This window comes from Canis aureus, chromosome 9 (assembly GCF_053574225.1).
Source record: "Canis aureus isolate CA01 chromosome 9, VMU_Caureus_v.1.0, whole genome shotgun sequence".
Taxonomy (NCBI): Eukaryota; Metazoa; Chordata; class Mammalia; order Carnivora; family Canidae; genus Canis; species Canis aureus.
In genome coordinates this window covers 38,731,732-38,751,237 of record NC_135619.1, presented here as the reverse complement: position 1 = coordinate 38,751,237, position 19,506 = coordinate 38,731,732, and the positions used below count along the sequence as shown (strand labels likewise).

The 19,506-nt window shown below is 32.7% G+C and overlaps 1 protein-coding gene and 1 long non-coding RNA gene across 11 annotated transcripts in view; one reads left to right on the top strand and one right to left on the bottom strand.

Moving 5' to 3' along the window:
* LOC144320680 (uncharacterized) overlaps positions 1-19,506 on the top strand; it is a 53,260-nt gene that overhangs the window by 4,279 nt on the left and 29,475 nt on the right. For both annotated transcript variants that reach the window (XR_013386293.1, XR_013386292.1), the window contains exon 4: positions 19,324-19,421. This is a non-coding gene — a long non-coding RNA (uncharacterized LOC144320680). The remainder of the gene's footprint in view (positions 1-19,323; positions 19,422-19,506) is intronic.
* Positions 1,109-19,506, bottom strand: part of PPM1A (protein phosphatase, Mg2+/Mn2+ dependent 1A) — a 48,250-nt gene continuing 29,852 nt past the window's right edge. For 5 of the 9 annotated variants that reach the window (XM_077909504.1, XM_077909505.1, XM_077909507.1 and 2 more), the window contains 5 exons: positions 16,936-17,789; positions 14,637-14,754; positions 10,367-10,475; positions 8,844-8,901; positions 8,693-8,766 (listed from right to left, as the gene is read on the bottom strand). In XM_077909504.1, coding sequence (XP_077765630.1) covers positions 8,728-8,766; positions 8,844-8,901; positions 10,367-10,475; positions 14,637-14,754; positions 16,936-17,789 — 1,178 coding nt within the window. In that variant the 3' untranslated portion in view covers positions 8,693-8,727. Of the gene's footprint in view, positions 7,858-8,687; positions 8,767-8,843; positions 8,902-10,366; positions 10,476-11,748; positions 12,707-14,636; positions 14,755-16,935; positions 17,790-19,506 lie in introns of those variants that run through there. The other 4 variants (XM_077909501.1, XM_077909506.1, XM_077909502.1 and 1 more) reach the window with 3 other exon arrangements.

Sequence of the window (19,506 nt, the reverse complement as noted above, 5' to 3'; positions counted from 1 at the left end):
GAAATTAATATGAATCTCATTTAGACAACAGGCAGCAGAGCACAAATCATTTACCTGTCTCTGGTAAGTGATTGGTTTTGTGACAAGTAAACAAAATCCTATTGACGGCATACAAACTAAGTTTTTATAGGGTAGTTCATTTAAGAATATATTTTTCAACTAGAATAAAAATTTCTGTGATTTGATGGGAATTTCAGTCGAAGCAATTGATAACAAGGAAAGAGAGCCCCAATACTAGTATCTTGGTAAGTAATCACTTAAAAGTAAAAGAGTAATTGAAATAAACAATTTGTACTTAAAACACAAAAAACAAACCCTACCTTCAATGTTTAAAGGAATTATTACAAAAAAAACAAAAACAACACTCCAGGATATGAAGTGACATTTTGACAGGTGAACAGATCGATACTAGTTACACGTAAGCCAAATACATTCTTATTTGCCTCAAACTTACTTTGAAGACTCACTACTTAACTGTGCTTAACTGTGCTTTCATTCCACATTTTATAATGAAAGTAAACTTTTGCAGTTCTTACAACTTCACTTACATTACCAATTGAGTGTACTTTAAAATCCCTCTAATTCAATTATGCAAGCCTATAAAATGAGTCACACTTTCAGACATGAACACAGGTAATACAACAAAATTTCAGAATTAGCAAAAGCATCAAAACACATATACTCAGACACACACACACACCCCACTATGAAGTGAGCACTACTCCTGGGACACTAAATGAGTTACGTTCCAGACCACTCCTAATTCCTAGTCTCAGTTCTTTAAGGGAGTAAGAAATTTTATCATCTATATAAATAGAAAAAGGGGAATGTTCTTGCCAAAAGAGGAACTACTTTTGTAGTTTCTGGAATGTTTTTATGAAAATAACTATCAATTCAAACTTACTTGCTTTCAGTAATCTTCCTAAAATCAAGAAAGGACAAGTCTACTTCAAATTATGATTATCAGGCTCTATCTTCTTTAGCCAATTAACCAAGTTGAGTTGAACAAAAGTTCTCTTAATGTAGCCTAATAACCTCAAAATTTCCATGTTTCTAGGCAGAACAAAAATGCTCCTTGCAATATCAAACAATCATAAACACACACACATTATGCAATTGCCTGTTTATTTAGTGGCACCAGTTTTGCAAACTAGAAATTATTTCTACTTTTCATCTCACATACAATCTGCAATCATTCACAGGCTGAATGCAATTTCTTCAACAGACTTAAAAAAAAAAGTACATTCTTAAAGTTAGAACTGAATTCACATGTTTTCTTTGGACCAGGAAAATGGTACATAATACAAAATATACATTTATGGAATTTCTTTAAAAGTTTGGATCACATAAACAGCAAACAGTGGGTGAGTTAACTGTGGAGAATTTCGTTATACATTGTTTAGGAAAAATATTTCTTCAGTTGTATTAGTCTTACATTTATAGATTTAAAAAATGAATATATATATAATGAAACATGCTTTTAACATGTATATGGTCTCTCCACTCATAACAATTATACAAATTAAGTGAAATAAATCATTTCAAGAGTAAAACCAACTATTGGGGTGTATTACTACAAACAAGATATTTTCCTGCAGATATGCTGTTGCCTTAATCAATGGCTAACCAAGTAAGACAATTGGTTTTTGTTTCAAAATTCCCACAAATGGGAATTGAATAAGCTATAACTGAACACCCAATTTTGGCAACAAATGCAACAAGCTAATCAATTTTTTCATGGTCGTTATATTTTAATAGAAAAATCCCATTAATCCTGTACATTAATGGCCATATGTTACATCTTATTTTAACTTTCTGTATCACTAAGTAAATACCTAATTCCTTAGAATTTGAAGTAAATTATACATTTAATGAACTCTTCTAAGACTAGGGAGCTCAAAATCTTAAAACCTGAGTGAGATCTGACAGTTAAACGTGTTATGAATATACTATATTTGCACTATGCAGGTCAGAAACATTCCAAACTTTCAATTTCCATTTTTTAAAACCCCTTTTCTATTGAGTTTCACGTGGCAAACTTAAGAGTGATGTTGTCCTCCAAAACTAGTACAAATGCTCTATTTTATTCATCTTTAATCACTTGCTTTTCCCCAAAATAGTCTTTAAAAAAGAATTATTTTAATGCCAGGATCTAGTTTAGTCTCCCATCCACCTCTTCTATCTTTTAAAAAGTGAAACACTTCCTTAAAATAGACTCTAGTTATTTTGATGCCCTTGAAATTTTTATGGGCTTTGCAGGAAAAAGGCTGATGGATCGCTGCATATTTGTAAACTTTGGGGAGTTATGTACATTACATGAATTTTCCTGGGTAAGGAAGTTCCTAGGATTTATCAATTTCAAAGGGTCTAGGAACGTAAAAAGTTAAGAACCACTGCTAAAATGATTTTGTACCACTCACTGTACCTAATTATTACTAATTTTGTTCTGCAGCTACCCAATCTAAACAAATCTTACTTCAGATAGTACCATACAAACACAAATTTACTAAATGTTCTTTACTGAATCAGGAGGACTATATAAAAGAAAGGAAAAACATTAAAATTTTCTAAACATTTAATTCAATAAGCAAGCTAATAGAAAACTATTTTAGAGCAATTAAAGGAACAAAACGATTGGGCTTGGGGTGAAATAACCTTGCATTTATTTTTCTGTTTTTAAGTTGAAGCAGCAATTTTTATCATTATCTCCCTTGCTGGGAAAAATCAAATGATCTGAAGAAACAAAGGTCGGTTCTTTGCTGGTTTATGTGATGCAACAGTTCTTAATAATATACAGCTGGGCTTAAGGAGGACCTTCCTATGGCTTTTAAAATAATTAAGAGTAATCCTCTCTGTCTTCCTCACTGGCATCTCCCCACCCCTTAATCTCCCAAGTTTTCTTATTTTTGGCCCACTTTTATATAGTGTTATTAATTGGCCTTGGTAAGGTAATGCACCCAAGAAAACAGAATTGGCCTGCTTAAAAAGAGACAGAGAGAGAGAAAGAACATCACTAAGAGGGTAGTAGAGGAAATAAAGCAACATTTCTGCTGGATGAGGGAGGGAAAAAAAAGTTACTTTTTTGTTTTATCAATTCAAACAACATATTCCCCCATCTAATATAAGATGTCAACTACAATTTCAACAGATGTGAGTTCTTCTACTTGGCGCACTCCTACGTGCTGGTAATATAATCGGGGAAAACATAAGAGCAGAGGCCATTAGGTTAATATATGTATAGAGCAGGTAAAAGGGAGAGAATCTGTGTGAAGGTGAACAAAAACAGAAATGTTCATTTGACAATGAAGTGGAACCAAATGCCTCTCATCATTTCTGTATGGCATTCTGATTATCAGTAATAACTAACACTTGAGACATATTATTCTGACCAACAAAACAGCAGTATTATACTCCCAGCATTTAGAAAATGTATTCTTAAATATTTCAAGCATATTCTAAAGTAATGTATAATTTAAAAATACAATCCAAAACTCATGGCACATTATTGAAGGAAATAAAGTAAAATTAGGCTCCTAAAGTTTTAAACTCTAACGAAGTCATCCTAATGTCTAAAAGAAAAACTAATTAGACTAGATCACTCAAATTACAAAATGGTCATCTCACCAGCAGTATCTGCAAGCAAAAGTATGAAACTCTTTAAGGTTCCTTCAAAGAAAAACCTCAAAAGAGAAACATCTATGTATTGAAATATTTACATATTTTCTACTACCAAATCCTAACGTAATACTGTACAAACATCACAGGCTTACACCTCTAATTCAAACTTTATGAATTAAAAGTATATATATGCCATGAAATTCAAAATTAAAACAAAAAAGAAAACCTGTAACCAATTTTGTCAGTTCTTTCAGAAATCACAAATTGAATTTGTCCAATAAAGATGGGCAGTGAAATTATCTTAAAAATTAAAACATAGTAATCATTTGGCTAAAGCCAGATATTAAAACTGGCAGTGTTTTTTCAAGAAACAGAATTTTTCTTAAATTTTTATATATGTGTGTATATATACATACACACACATTATACATATATACACACGTGTGTGTGTGTGTGTGTGTGTGTGTGTATATATATCTATATATATATATATTTTTTTAAATGCCTTAAACTCAAACTCCCAACAGTATTTCCAGGGTTGGAGAATTCTAGGAAATCCATGACCTATTTCTCTGCCTGGCTGCTGTCAGCAGGAAGAGTACAGGCCATTGGTTAAAAGGTAGTGAGTGAAGCATACTCCTCAGTCCAATTCTATTACTATGCTGAGTAAAATTTTCTTCTGAGATTTTTAACTTTGGGGAAAAAAAATAAATGAAGAGTTTCAAATGAATAATGGAAGTATAAATGAGCTCTTCAGGGCAGAGACCTGCCTTGTTCGGGAAAATTATCTGGCAGACAGTAGGAGGGCAGTAACCATTTTTTTGAATGAGTAATTAAGTTATAGTATTAACATACATTAGATTATAAATTGTACTCAAATGTAAACTTGAGCGCAAGGACCTATTCATTTCTTTATAGTTCCAAAGTACTTAGCCTAGAACAGTGTTCTGTAGATAACCCTCAATACATTTTGTGGAAAAGCTGAATTATTAGTGGAATTAATATGTGGTCAAATGGATGAATACTAAAAGTGTTGGTATAATTCAGATTATTTGAATTACATAACTGATTTATTCTTAATGTACTATTAAGAATTTACATTCTTAATAATACAATTTGTATTCCAAATTTCTTAATGTACTAAAAAAAAAAATAAGTGGCTGGAACAGTACACTATTTGCACGGTACTCTAGAAGCAAGCATTATAATTAAAAATGTTTGACATAGTTCTAAAGCAAATTAACAAAAATACCTACCACTTGGATTTTTTAAAGTTAATGCTAATACTGAGAACTGCTTCTGTTATCTGTAAAAGTATATTTCTTAAGAAAGTGGAAATTAAGAGAGCTTACCTTGCTAAAACAGTAAGAGATCAGTGACATTTTTTAATGTTAAGGTAACAAGAGTCTGCTACACAAAATGGATTTCCTATTAAAAGCAGCAAATTGAGTTCGTCCTATTAAAACACATAAATGAAAGTACATTTGAATGGTATACTATCATCACACAAGAACTTTCATCCTCCAAAGAAAATAACATACAACACATGAAAAAATTTCGAGGCATTGCCCTGAGATGCTAATTAATTAGCACACTAAAGGGGGTCGGGAAGGCAAGAACTTAAGTGGTACAAAAATGAAGTGCACAAGAGAGGTGCAAAAGTGCCTTTTAAAAGTGTGGTTGGTTCCCACCACCACCACCCTCTCCCCTCCCCCCCCAGAATCAAGAACACACATAGTCTATTATGATGTATACTTCCTTTTTTACAATGAAAAATTATATATTGTATGGCAATGCTGACTCATGTGGAAAAGATTTAGTCTTCTCAGAGAACACTTAATATAGTTTTCTCTCACTTCCAAGCTTCATTTTCAGTACTAATAATGTTAACAAGGAATATCTTAACCTCTTTTTATTTAAAAATTCTCAACCCCCCCCCCACCAACCTCTAAGTATGCTATTATGGTCTGAAATATAGCTTTTCATCACATATTTTTACTTGTGATTTAACAATTTTGCATCTCAAAATCTAATTCAAGGTTTTGAAATTTCTAGAAGTAAAAAATTCAGTCTACTTTAAAAATTAAGGAGTTGTCTTCTTATACTAGGAATTTAGTTTTCAGCACTAGTAGGTCTAGTAACCACTCTACACTAGAAGCACTGGTATCTACTGAATGCACACTGAGATGCTTGCAAAGCCATAACAGAACATTGTCATACTTCGCACTCTACCACAGATTTAGACACTGAGCATTTATTTGTAAGTTTGGAATTGGTTCTGTAATTCCAACTGTTAGGAATTTCTAAATATAAATAGTACTTGTTTTTCTTCATTCATGCTGGATTGAGATATAAATTAAATACAATTAAATTACATTGAAATCTCCTCACAAATAAGAGGGATAACGAAAAGGTTTTGCTGGTATGTAACTACTTAAATCTGAGACATTTCACATTACTTTGCCCACTACTCCCCTAACTTTACATTAGTTTTTAAGGCTATATATACAAATATGTATATTTCCAAGTTAGGGAAAAAACAAATATAACAGAACTGATTATACTACCTTTTATACAGAGTTTCGATTTTGTATTCAATGCTGTATTGTAATCTTACATGTTAATAGTTTCCTAGTGGAGAATCTGCCTACTGAATGATTAAATTACACGGCAATAAATACAATATCCAACCTAGACAGACAAAAATACAGAAGGGCACAAAACAGTAGTCTTTTCTGAGTGACAGATTTAAAAACTTACTTTCACATGCTTAGAGGAATTTAAGCCTAAATTAGATTAGGTTATTTTTATATCTACAATTCTTTAAGCTTTGAAAGTTATTTTTAAAGGCCAACAGCTAAATATTAGCAACATGCTATATTTCAAATCACAAATACATCTTAACTACTTGGATTCTAAAGACATGGGCCAATGTAGAATCACAGGCAAGCACACACTCACAAACACAAAGGCACGCGCACACACACATACCTACACACACCCCTACTATAGAGTGTTAGATTGTCAAGCTCTGACAATTATTTTAATGAAACAGTAGGCAAATTCAAGCTGATCCACATCTTAATGAAAAATAAGCAGCCAGAAAGAAATCCATTAAAAAACAGATTAAGAAACAACAGAGACTTAAATCTTGTAGTCTTTCTAATGGAAGGGAAACAGTTTCCATCTGTGCCTTGCAGTACAGTAACAGTATTTCCCAATAAAAGAGACTAACATCTTTCCCCATGAGAAACTTCTCATTTACAATGGCATGGTGTTTTAAAAGGGTGAGGTAAAGGAGGAATTACACATACATGATTAAATTTCTTGTTTGTTAAATCAAGCTTTATTGATAAAATGGAATTCAGAATACCTTACTAGGAACAGCAGCAGGCCCAGCCAATCATGATAGCAAAAACGTGGCAGTCTCCTACTATATGTAGGAAGCTGCTGCTTATCAATTAGTAATTCAACGTAAGGACTTGTAAAAGAGGTGCAAAGAATCAAGGCATTTTAGCCCCAAGATTGATATTCTTATGAATATACTGTATTACCTGCAATACTCCTGGCAACAAGGCAAGAACAACCTAAAAGACAGTTAAAGGAAGGGACCAGCTTTATCAACAGTGCCAACCTCACTGCCAAGATAGTTTTCAGTTAACTCCCTGCATATTGGGCTTCGTAAGATTTTGGAATTACTCTCCATAATCGTGTGCACATTTGAGCGTGTAGCTGACATGGCTGCTGCTCTCCCCGTCCCAACCCCAAGTCCAAACACGACATGACTTGAAAGGGCTATATATCTGTTGCATCACACAACAAGCCAAACATTTTTTTGTAACTTTGATAGTGATTTAAAGCAGTTCATAATTAAATATGAGCATTTTGTACAAGGACAATTACACTTTACAAAAAACAAAATCATACAACAAAAATTGCTGGAGTCTGATTTACAACATGAATTATGGTTTGAAATCACGTTTACATAAGTCTCAAATTTACAAAAAAACAAAAAACAAAAAAACAAAAAAACAAAAAAACCAGTCCTGGGCTAGCTGTTGTACGGCTGAAGCTCTCTGGTGTGATCCACTCTCACCCATGTCTCATGTCCTTCTTTAAAGTTGAGGATGGATGTTTAAAAGGTTCAAGGAAGTTGAGCTGTACTCTCCTTTGGAGGTGAAGGTAAACTCCATGGCTAGATGAGCAGTTTTACCACATGTCATCAGTTGATGTAGAGTCCTTCATAAAAGGAAACAAAGCAAAACAAGGAACTACATTAAAGCTGAGAGGTTCCAACATATTACTTTCTGGATAATGCAGAAAGATAGGGTTTTGTAAAGCTGACATTTAGACTAACACTTTTTATAGCGTAGAAGTAAGTGTATGTGTGTAAATGAAATATCAGTATTCAATTTGTTAAAAAAAAATGTTAACCCTTTGTTTTGTATTGAATGAAATATCTGAAATAGCATTTTACCATGATGTTAACCGAATGTATTTCTAAACCAGTATAATTGCTAAAAAAATTTATTTTCAATTAAAACCTAATTTTTTTAGAACACTACTTGTATAAACTTTTATTACATAAGAAGAAATTAAGGCTTCAAGTAATGTGAGATCTGAGGATTCATAATGCAATATATATCTCAGAGCCGTGCCCAAATGATTTTAAGTTCCCACTTTTCTGTAAACACCAATACTACAACAGAATTCTGACAGGAAATTCAACTGCAGAATATGACATTCTAATGTCTTTTTATATAAGTAGAATTCTCTATGTTAGGATCTAAATGAAGTATATACTCCATGGTTCTCAGCAAAGGTATTTCCAAATATAAAAACTATTTAGTGGAGCTGCGTATTCTGAAATTCTGTTGCAGCTGCTTATAAAACTCAGAATAATTCAAGATTCTGAGCAGAGCTATTATTCCCAACTTTAAAAAATCATTTAGTGGAGGTAAATCTTTTGAAGCTGATTGCTTGTAGAGGCTTAAAAAAAACAAAAATAATTCAAAGGGACTTTCTTCTTTTTTGAGAGAGGTGGCCACTCACCATGATTATGTCCTCAATCACTAGAACTGTGGTGCAGCCAGAATTCAGAGCAATCAATCAGGGGTGTGTGTAAGAGAATGGGTACACTGAACAGCTCTGCAAAAACAGGTAGGAAGGATATGCATTTAGAGTGGAGGGGAAGGGAAAGTAGACAGAGCCAAAATGCTACTTACAGTGTCATCATTTTTGTAAGGATTCAGTCTATTGTAAACGGCTTCAATTACATTCCGCCTAAATTTAAAGAAATGCAGAAAGTTAATTCTTTAGAGCACAAAACTGTTTAATACTTCACAGTTAGGTGCTCATTAAAATGTCAAAGATAATCTTATACTTAGAAATTATTTTAATTCTATTTCTTACTATCAATAAGTGATCCTCACTTTAAGACATTTGAGCCCCAATGATAACTAGAGGTGAATTTACTCTAAAATGTAACATTCCACCAACCCAATTACTAGAAGAAGACTAAGCCATGGTTTAAAAAAAAAAAAAAGCAGTCTACTTCATTTATATATTGTCTATTTCATTTGAACTGGCTTCTGTGGTTATGAGTCAGCAATGACGATGCAGTTTTAAGATATAACACTAACATTCTGGTTAAGAGTTCAATGTTAGTTTTGAAGTAGAAGTAACTTCAACGTCTGTTGCAGTAAAATAATTTAAATAAAATTTACATTTAAATTTCAGCTTTTTGTAATACCCCTTTTAAAAGGCTCGATTTTAAAGCTGAAATTTCCCTGCCGAGTACAGGACCTTATTGAATAACATTTTGTTAAAAAATCTGTAATGGTATTTATAAGTTATAGCCTCCGTACTTCCAAAACTGACTTGAAGCAGTTTAATAGTCATTTCACAGAAAGTCATATTGGAAGAAAAGGTTTCTAAGAAAAGCTTCAAATAGGAATTTCTACAATTACTAGTTAGAGAAATGATTATAAAGAACATGGCTACATTTACAGAATATAGTAGAGAATGAAGGAAATTGTCTAATATCTTTGTAGGTCAATTATGTGGATATCATATAGAGGTAAAACTGTTTGAATTATAAAATTTCTTAAAGTCTCCACTTAAGTTTATAAAGATGTAAGCTTAATATCTGACACAAATTAGTCCAGTTCTATGAACTGGAATTCACATAGAAAAAAAAGCAAGAAACGCATCCTCCTATCTTCCCTCACAACAAAATCCAACCAACTAGGAATCAACAACCAAAAACAGTGGGAAAATCAGAGATGTAGAAAAATGGAAAAAAAAAATGGCTTAGATGGAAGAAGAGAAAGATGTTCATCCCTGGGATGATAAATTATCCAGGGATTGACAAAATCAAATTATAATGTAATAAAAATGTAATAAATGTAATAATAATAAAAATGACAATTAGAATTTTGTAGTGCTACATAATTTAGTTTAAAAAATTCTTTCACTATTTAATGCTATCAGGCAATCAATGTAACCCAAGCCTCCACTAAAGACAGCCTTCAGTACAGTCAGTTACAAACAATGACATTCTGACATCTATCCTAAACACACGGCATTTTATCATTAATAATGAAAAACAATGAATCACAGGCTAAACATTTGAAGATACAGGTAATTGCATCACTTTAGCCATTAGGTAAGTATACATCTGATCAATGAACACCTAACATTTTTATGTACTGAGATAAATTTTAACAGGATGCAGAATATAACTTACTTGCTTGCCAATTCACCCCCCGGTGGGAGGCTGGGGATGTTCTCACTTGCTAATGTGCGCATCACATGGACTAAGTCAGGGACGCCTTCCCCCTGCTTCTTTATGATTTCTGGGAATCAGAAGTACTTTTTTTGTAAGTGTTATCCAAATTTAATTTTTTAAAAAAAACTGAAACAAAGATAACTTAGGTTTTTAAAGATGGCATTTACCACATCTGAGATTTTCTAAGCTGGTATTAGGAAAAAAATCAAGTTGACCTTTGAAAATTTGACAAAGGGATGCACAAAATAACACAAAAAATGAGATACTTTCCAGATTAACTTCAAAGAATGAAAATAAACAAGATAAAAATGTGGAAAAATGTCATGTTAAAATCAGTATATTACATCATCAAGGATATGGGTATATGAATGAGAATATTCTTAAGATGCCAACTAGTTACTTCTGAGGAGGTCAACTCCTCTCTTCAGACTGGAAACATGTTTCCTGAATTTTGCAGTTTAAAAAAAAAAAAAAACCAACATCAAAATTTGAAAGGGAAAAAAACCTTTTAAATATAATGGAATTTACTGATTATATACTAACCCAAATCATTTTTACGTATCTTTGTATTTGCAAAATGATATGTAAGTAGCATGTGCAGGTTAGGTTATATAACTGAATACCACTCATAGCTTAATTTTTGTCTGAAGATCTTTAAGCAGTAAACAGCTATGTAATACCATTTCCTTAGTTCGTTATTTGAACAGGGCATATGGAATGGAAAAAAATCTAAATTTCATGATAAATTTTTACAAAGAAAAAATTAAAAAAACCATACAACTGTATTTAAAATTGTTAATTTCAAAACATCCAGTTACAAAATGGGTCAGTGATATGATCTGCAGTGTTGCCATGTAGATGCATACTGTTATTCATACCACAGAATACCAACAATTATGTACAAACAACTTAAAGAATTCTCAAACTATCAAGTATAAGAAGTCTTTTCTTGGAGTTATTTTTTCTAAATGCAAGATCATACTAAAGGTATTTGTAAATTAAAAGTTCAAGTTTTGCTCAATTATCTGTTTTTAAATGTTTATACTAAGACATTTTCTTTGTCATCATTAGGGCAATAAAATTATTCTAGTTCTCAATTTGTAAATACCTTTGAAAATCACAATGCATATAAAGATCTTCCATCCTTTGGATCAAGTCTCAAAATATCAATTCCTCATTAAGGCCACATTATATTAAAAAACAGACACTGCTACTCATATTTCTTTAAATGGCTCAAATTGTCCTTTTGGAATTAAGGCCAAATTTCACCATGTATTATTTTTTTGCCTTTTTTTTTTTTAAACCAGTCTTAAATCTGAACAAAAAGCAAGGATCTCAGATTTGGTTTGCCAAGTTCCTTTATTGTATAATCTTTAACAGCTAGTATTCTACATGGTTCTAATGCTGGAAATCTGCTGTACAAAAATAAAGGGTTTTGATGTTTACCTATGCTGCACAATTTCACAATCTAAAGCTGTAATACACTTAACATACAGTCTCTGCTAAGCCAATACAATTATTGGATAGATAACTAAATACAATAGAAATGAACACTGATGATAAATTCAAGCAATGATAGTTTCAGGTCTAAAAAACATTACCTTAATCACCTATATTTGATGTATCTTACATCTCCTTTGTTAAAATATTGGGGTATTTTAATTGTGAAGAAAATTACAGGAAGACAAATTCTTTAAAAAAAAAATAATGTAAGGCTTTAAAAACAGTTAATAACTCCTATTCCACATGGGACAATACATTTAAACTGTCTTACCATTAATGCTACACTAGCATTGCTTCTGCTTTTAAAAAGGAAAACAAAATGAATTTTAAGAAATATTCCTTCACTTGCTCTTGGACTATACATTTTAAATAGAATTGTAAAAAGATTGAATGCTTTTACTAAAGAATATATATATATGTATAGAAGATATGTTTCTCATACTAACATATAAACACATTCTGCTCTTCCCCACTTCCCTCCACACCAAGTCTGAGGGATCCTAGCAGTCATCTCCAAATTAACAACTTTAAAGCTCGGGCAGTCAGCAGAAAAGATTTAAAAAGTACAAGAACAATCTTAAATTGGCTTAGAAAGACCACAAACTTAAGTGATATAGTTTAAATTATGAGCTGAGTCTTTTCATCGCAACCCTAGAGAGAGTCAAGTATTTAGAAGGGCACAGGTAATAGGAGCGCTGAAAAGTCTTTCCTTTGATGGTGTGGACAGAGAAGCCAAAAGTATGCAAAATAAATAAAATGAGGTTTAGTAGGTCACAGCAATTTTGAAGACATGTACTTAAAGAAATAAAGAAAAAAAAAAGAAAAAATATTCAGTGCCTGTTTTAGAAGCTGAATGCAGTACTTTTTACTTAGAACAACTTTTGCAATATAGTTACATTCTATGTTTTAAAATATAGTAGCAATTTTAATTAATGTAATATTTATCCTCTAGTTGCAGTCTTATCAAACCTACCTCAATAAAGAATAATTCATCAATAAAGAATATGAAACTTGATTTGTAACATAGTAATCTCAAATTGAATGATACAAGTATAATACTTCAACATATCAAAAATACTGAGTATTGATGTAAACTGTTCAGGTGGTAATTCTTCCTTGATAAAAAGCAATAAAAAAACTTAATATTATAACATAAAATTATGTATATAAAGCAATTATTTAGAATTGCACCAAAAACTTAAAAGAGTGCACACGAAAGAGAAATGTTGTAATTCATTTCTAAAAACATGATCCTATTTCATAGTAAATGAAACGGAAGTACTTATTCTTTAAATCAGTAAGAAAACATGTACACCCAAATTACTTAAAAGTGCCAATAAATCAAATACCAATTTATCCCAATACATATTCTTATGGTTTCATTTTTCCACTAGCCAGCAGTTTGAACCAATGTGATAACTTGGTAGCATTCTAAATATTTTATTTTACTGTATTATATATATAAATAACATTTCAAAATGATTCATTTAAAATATAAAAATTCCAAGAGCCTTAGGTAGTAGTGAGAAAACAAACCCATTGAATAGTATGTCCAATGAATGAAATACTAAATAGTACATACATATACTAGATATATCACTATCATGTGGGGGAAAGCGATAAAAACAAAATAGCAGCTCTAGATAGTACTGAAAATCAAAACCAATCATGATTCTAATAGCAGACTGATTATAATTGATATCAAACAGTAAAAAGGGAGAAAACAAAATTAAAGTGCATATTAGTTTTAATAATGTAGGCACAGCGGAATATAATAGTGTGTAGGTCAACGCTTACATGCTATTAGATCTTTAACGTGCAAATTCATGACATTAGGAGCCCAAAATGCATTTTAACGCTATCATAGGCATGTCAAGTTTTTCTGCTTAAAGAAACTGCAAATCTATATGCTTATTGCATATATGTAGCGAAATGGAATTCTCTGGGGAGACCTTAGCATTATAAGTAGTAGCTGCATATAAGGTCATTTATATTTTTTCAAATATTTAAAGGCATTACACTAGAGAGTTACAAACATCTTTCTAATTGTCTCAAAGTAATTTGCAGAATTAAGACAAACATATTTCTGGAATTCCCAACTTATTTTTGCTTTTATTCAGCATTTATATTTCTGCCAAGTAGACACCTAGTGTATCTTCTATTCAGGTCTATGTTGTCTTGGTGAGGAAGTTTATGGCTTAGGCAAGATGACTTGAAACAGTTTAAAATATATTTGTAAAAGCTGTGGCATATGAAAGTTTCTAATAACCAGGCTGTGATCTTCAAGTTATTAAAAAAAAAAAGTCCTAAAGATCTTAAATCCGTATACATAGCTTTACACAGAAAGATGGTATTCAAATTATTACCATCATAAATAATCTGCTTATAATTAAATAAACCACATATCAGACTTTCCTGGCATAAAATTACTCATGCCAGTGAATTCATCAAGAATTTCAAAGCATACAAACACTTTTTAGCCTTTTTAAACAAAAGTATCCTGAACAGAATGTATAGGGTCACACTAGTTCTTATTTCTAATATAACTGTAATAGGACAATCAAAAGCATCTGAACAGTTACTACAGAAATGCCCTTTCCCACTTTTGTACACTAAACACTAGATGTCAAAGGCATGTAAAGATCTAAAAGCTAAAATATTAAAGTTTGATTGTGTTGAGGTTTTTCTTTAATTAAAGCTACTTATTTTTTGTTAAATGATCCACCTTCTACTCTGCTTTCCAGGTACTTGTCCAATTCTGCCTCCTTCTTCACTGCTTCTGGTGATACTTTGGGGGCATTTGGAAAACAGATCAATATCACACTCATGTTGTCTCGACTTCCCTGGGAAGAAAAAAGTTTGAGAAATATTATGCTTTTGTCTTGCTCTTTAAAGCCTTGAGAACTTCTACAGCCATGACAATTTTAATTATACTTGCTCTAACATACATATATATATATATATATATATATATATATATATATATATATATATATATTTCAAGGAGAAAAAATATGCATATGTAGAGAGGCACACCCCTGTACACATATACTACATATGGTATACGGTATAACTAACACTCCAAAAGACAGGAGAAACACTACAGGTTAACCTCCACTACAACAATCATTTTTTTTAATGCTATACAGCAAAAAGATTTCTGAACATTTTACTGGTGGCCTACTTAATTTGAAGTGATACCTAATAAAAATACACAAACATACACACACACACACTCATTCAACAAAACTGAAAATTCTAGTGGCATTACTTACAAGAGGATTTGACCTATACTTACATGTATACTTGAGACACTTATATTTAAACTAATTTGCTTCATAATAAATAGAAACATGGAATTAGAAGTAAAGCTATATATATAATTTAAACATTTTTAAATTTTTCATAATTTAAAAAAATTAACTTTTAGGAAATATATTTATTTTTAAAGATACCTAGGTATGATTAAAATACCTGAATCAATGTTAGCATCCCTAATATTCCTCTCTCTCTTAGGAACTGGAGTTAAATTTTACATCTTAAGTATCTGATTCCTCAATATGGGAGAACTGACCTTATGCCATTAGTTTAAGTAAACCAAGGAATTTAATATTAAAAAGAATCTTGGATAAAAACAGTATAAAATGCGGCAGATGATAAGGTACTGAATAATTTTTAAAATGGAGAATGCAGAAGAGATAAAGTGTTAGATGAGTCCTAATTTACTAGTGTCTGAATGTTACAATTCTCTCAAGAAAATAGCATTTAATTTAGCCAGTGACTATTTAATTCTCAAGAGTTCCAGAATTAAGACCAACAAATGGATACTACTTTTATGCATACTAGAAGGGACAAAGAACATATGCATCACTGTTCGGGTCTCCTCAAATTCAGAAATCAGTAGTGTGCACTAGTAAGTTGCTGTTCTATTTGTTGTTGTTGTTGTTTTTAACATATCTGCTGGATATTACATAAGCTTGATTTGTGTTGGATGTTACATAAATCTGATTTCTAAGTATGATCAGATTTTAATTAAGATTTTAAGTAGAGCTGGCAGTATGCTTATAAAACTACAGAGAACATAAAGATGGCTTTCTATTTCTACATGTTAAAAGAAAATCAAATATGTAGCCTCAGAAGTTTTATAAAATCAACATTTGTTAAAGAAAAAGAAAAAATTACTAACAAAAAATTTAATTCCTCAGCAGTCCTATAAGTTAGATACTATGATCTCTACTCAATAGCTGAGAGAGGCTGAACAATTGGTCCAAGACTATGGAGTACAAAAGTGACAGAGGTAAGCCTGACTCAAGGCCTGACTCAGGTGGGCTCCCTCTTGCTCAGCTTCCTCCTCTGTAAAATAAAGGGGCTGGCTCATCTACGATATGATCCCCTTTGATCATCCCAACAACCCCATGAGACAGGGTGATAGTATCTCTTACCTTTTTTACAGTTAAAGAAACTGATTTTCCAGAAAGCTGAAATAGCTTACCTGAAGTCATACACAGTCTTACACCAAGTTCTTCTGACTCCGCGTTCAAGGCTATTTTTATCATATCATGCTAGTTAATCACTAAACTTTGTTAGTGCTACAGATTCATTAGACTATAGTCTCAAAGTACTTCCATGAATGTAAGGCAATATCACATGATAAAAATAAATTATTAAAATTCTAAAATGCTTTTTATTCATTAGACACAGGGGCCTAACCCTCCCCCCCCATGCCTTTCCTTTTAAGACACACACCATGATATAGTCTTTCTGCCTTTGATAATCTTCTACAATATTAAAAAGCTGAGGTAGTCATGGTTACTAAAAGACCATTCAGATTATAACTCTTGCATATTTAGTAATTGGATAATTTCTAAAAATGTTTCCTAAATGTTCATAATTGGTAAAGAGTATCCTACAGTTTTGTGCCCAAAACTCATTTCTGAGAACTAGTTTCTAAAATGATTAAATACGAGAGTAATAATTAAGATGACATAAAATCATTTTTATCTTTTAAAATAAAGTCTAGCTACCTTATACAAACAGGTGTCGACTACTTCATTGCAAACTTTCTCAAGGTCATCAGTGACTTCAAGTCTGGATCTTACAAAATCACAGAGCTCTTCATTTCCCATAACATCCCAAATACCATCACATGCAAGGATAATGAATTGATCATCTTCTTCAGATCTTTCAATATCATGGACTTCAGGCTCTGGTGAGACAAGCTGCTCTGTAGGACCTTTTCCATGGACACATTTGTAATCAAAGTCCCCAAGGGCCCTCGATACAGCCAGAGAGCCATTCACACGCTGAATCATTACAGAACCACCTGCATTCTGAATTCGTTCTTTTTCCAGCGGATTACTTGGTTTGTGATCTTGTGTGAAGAAGTGAACTTTCCTGTTTCTACAAAGTAAACCTCTCGAGTCTCCACAGTTAATGAAATAAGTATGTTGAGGAGAAATTAAGACACCCACAGCTGTTGACCCACTTCTATCTGCACCATGTTTCTTCTCTGACATAACTCTCATGTGTTCATCAATCTCCAGAAAACCTGTTCTGATTCCATTCTTTACATTTTCCACAGAAGGTGCTCCTGCAGACCCTTTAAAATCCTGGTTATTGGTGATGTGATCTAACAAATGCTCACAGCAGTATTTGGCAACCTGAGAACCAGCATGCCCATCATACACAGCAAAGAATGACCAGGTTTCAAGTCCACTTGGCAAACCGATCACAGCCGTATGTGCATCCTCCATTTCAACTCGCCAACCTTGCATGCTGCTTAGCCCATATCGCAACCCATTACCCTGCCCCTGGGCATTATGTTTTTCCATCTTTGGTTTGTCTAAAAATGCTCCCATTATGTCTTGATATTCTAGGTCTGCAAAGGAAGAGAAACAGAAAAGTTAGTAACTATCTTATATATAAAATACATTTCCAACATCCTTTTTAAGAGTGAAAGAGATATAAAGAAAGCTTTAATTAAGAAATCACAACTCAGGGGCAGTCGGTTAAGCATCAGCTCATGATCCTGGGATTGAACCCCATGTCATCTGGCTCCCCACTCAGTGGGAAGCGGACTTCTCCCTCCCTTACCCCTCCCACCACTCATGCTCACATGCTCTCTCTCATTCTCTCTCAAATAAATAAAAATCTTTTAAAAAAAAATCACAACTCTTATAAGCAGACACTTATTGTGTTGCTGACTTAGAACCTAGAGATTAACAAGAAAGAATTGGGAGAGAGGTTGATCAGGCACAACTTAGAATGAACAACAGGCAGAGGGAACTCAGGCATCAAGATAAAAGTAGCTGACATGACACTTCCCCACCAGAAACAACCACCTGAGGTAGAAAGGAGACTGGCAGTGGTTATCAGTTTCCATGAACCAGGACAAGTGTTTTAGGATGCAATGAACAGGTGAATCTCTCTCTAAATTGTATGTGTATGTTAATCAAGAAAAAGCCAAATGAATTCACAACATACCAAAAGCCTACTAATTCAAAGCATCTTGGTTGAATATTTAGGATTTTCTAGTTTTATTCTCAACTACCTACAATTTTGTTCCTACTATATGAACTCTCTGAAAAAGTAAAAAAATGATCTACTCACAATGATCCAAATTTGCACACTCATTCCTTTAAGTGTCTGCTCATATCAGTCCCCTTAACTGGAAACCCTTGCCCCCCTCCCTACTTAAAGAAAAAAGTATATCCATCTTGCAAAATCTAGTTCAAATTCTACCTTTTCCATAGGTTTTTCAGTCTTTGAAAAAGCCATTAGTTATTAAATTACAATAAGGAGTACAACCTCAACTGCCAAAGTGCAAAGCAATTATATATACACACAACAAAGCTTGTTATATATAACAAAATCAACCTATTGTGATCTACTGTTCTATCAACTTAGCAGTAATCACGTGTATCATTATTATTATATTCTATGACCATTAGGTATAAATAGTAAAGGAGATTCGAGGGTCTAGGAACAGCCATGTGGACAAGCAGGAAAGCTGAGCTATCTAATCCTTTCCCAATAATCAAAAGCTAAAAATTCTGGTCTGAAATGGGCCCATACAACACAGAGAGACAGCTGGTTAAAATTTAGGTTGACCTTTACTTGAGTAATAGCCTAGGAATGTAGAGACATGGGATCAAAGTCATCAAATAAGTCACAACTGAACTCAAACCAATCTAAAAGAAGGACAGAATTAAATTTAATGGAGGTAAAATGGTGAGGGGAAATATGGGTAGGTAAAAGTACCTAGATAAATCAGGATGCAGTTATGAGACTAAGGGATTGATGATGCTAGTGATGCTAAGCTCTGAGAAGAAGTTGGGAGAAAAAGGGTAAGAAAAACTCCTTAGGAAGGTAATAGTTTCCCAGTAACCTTTTCCCCCTTCTTTTCCTACCAGGGCCAAACTAATACACAAGAGAGAAGTTTGGCTGATTGGTGTGATCAAACAATCTCCTGCCTACTCCTCTGTCCCCCAGTACAATTCCACTAATGAAGGTAAATAATGAAAACTAGCCATCATTCTTTATGAGGGTAAAATCTAATCTTTATGATTAGATTACCAGATATCAAGTTGGTATAC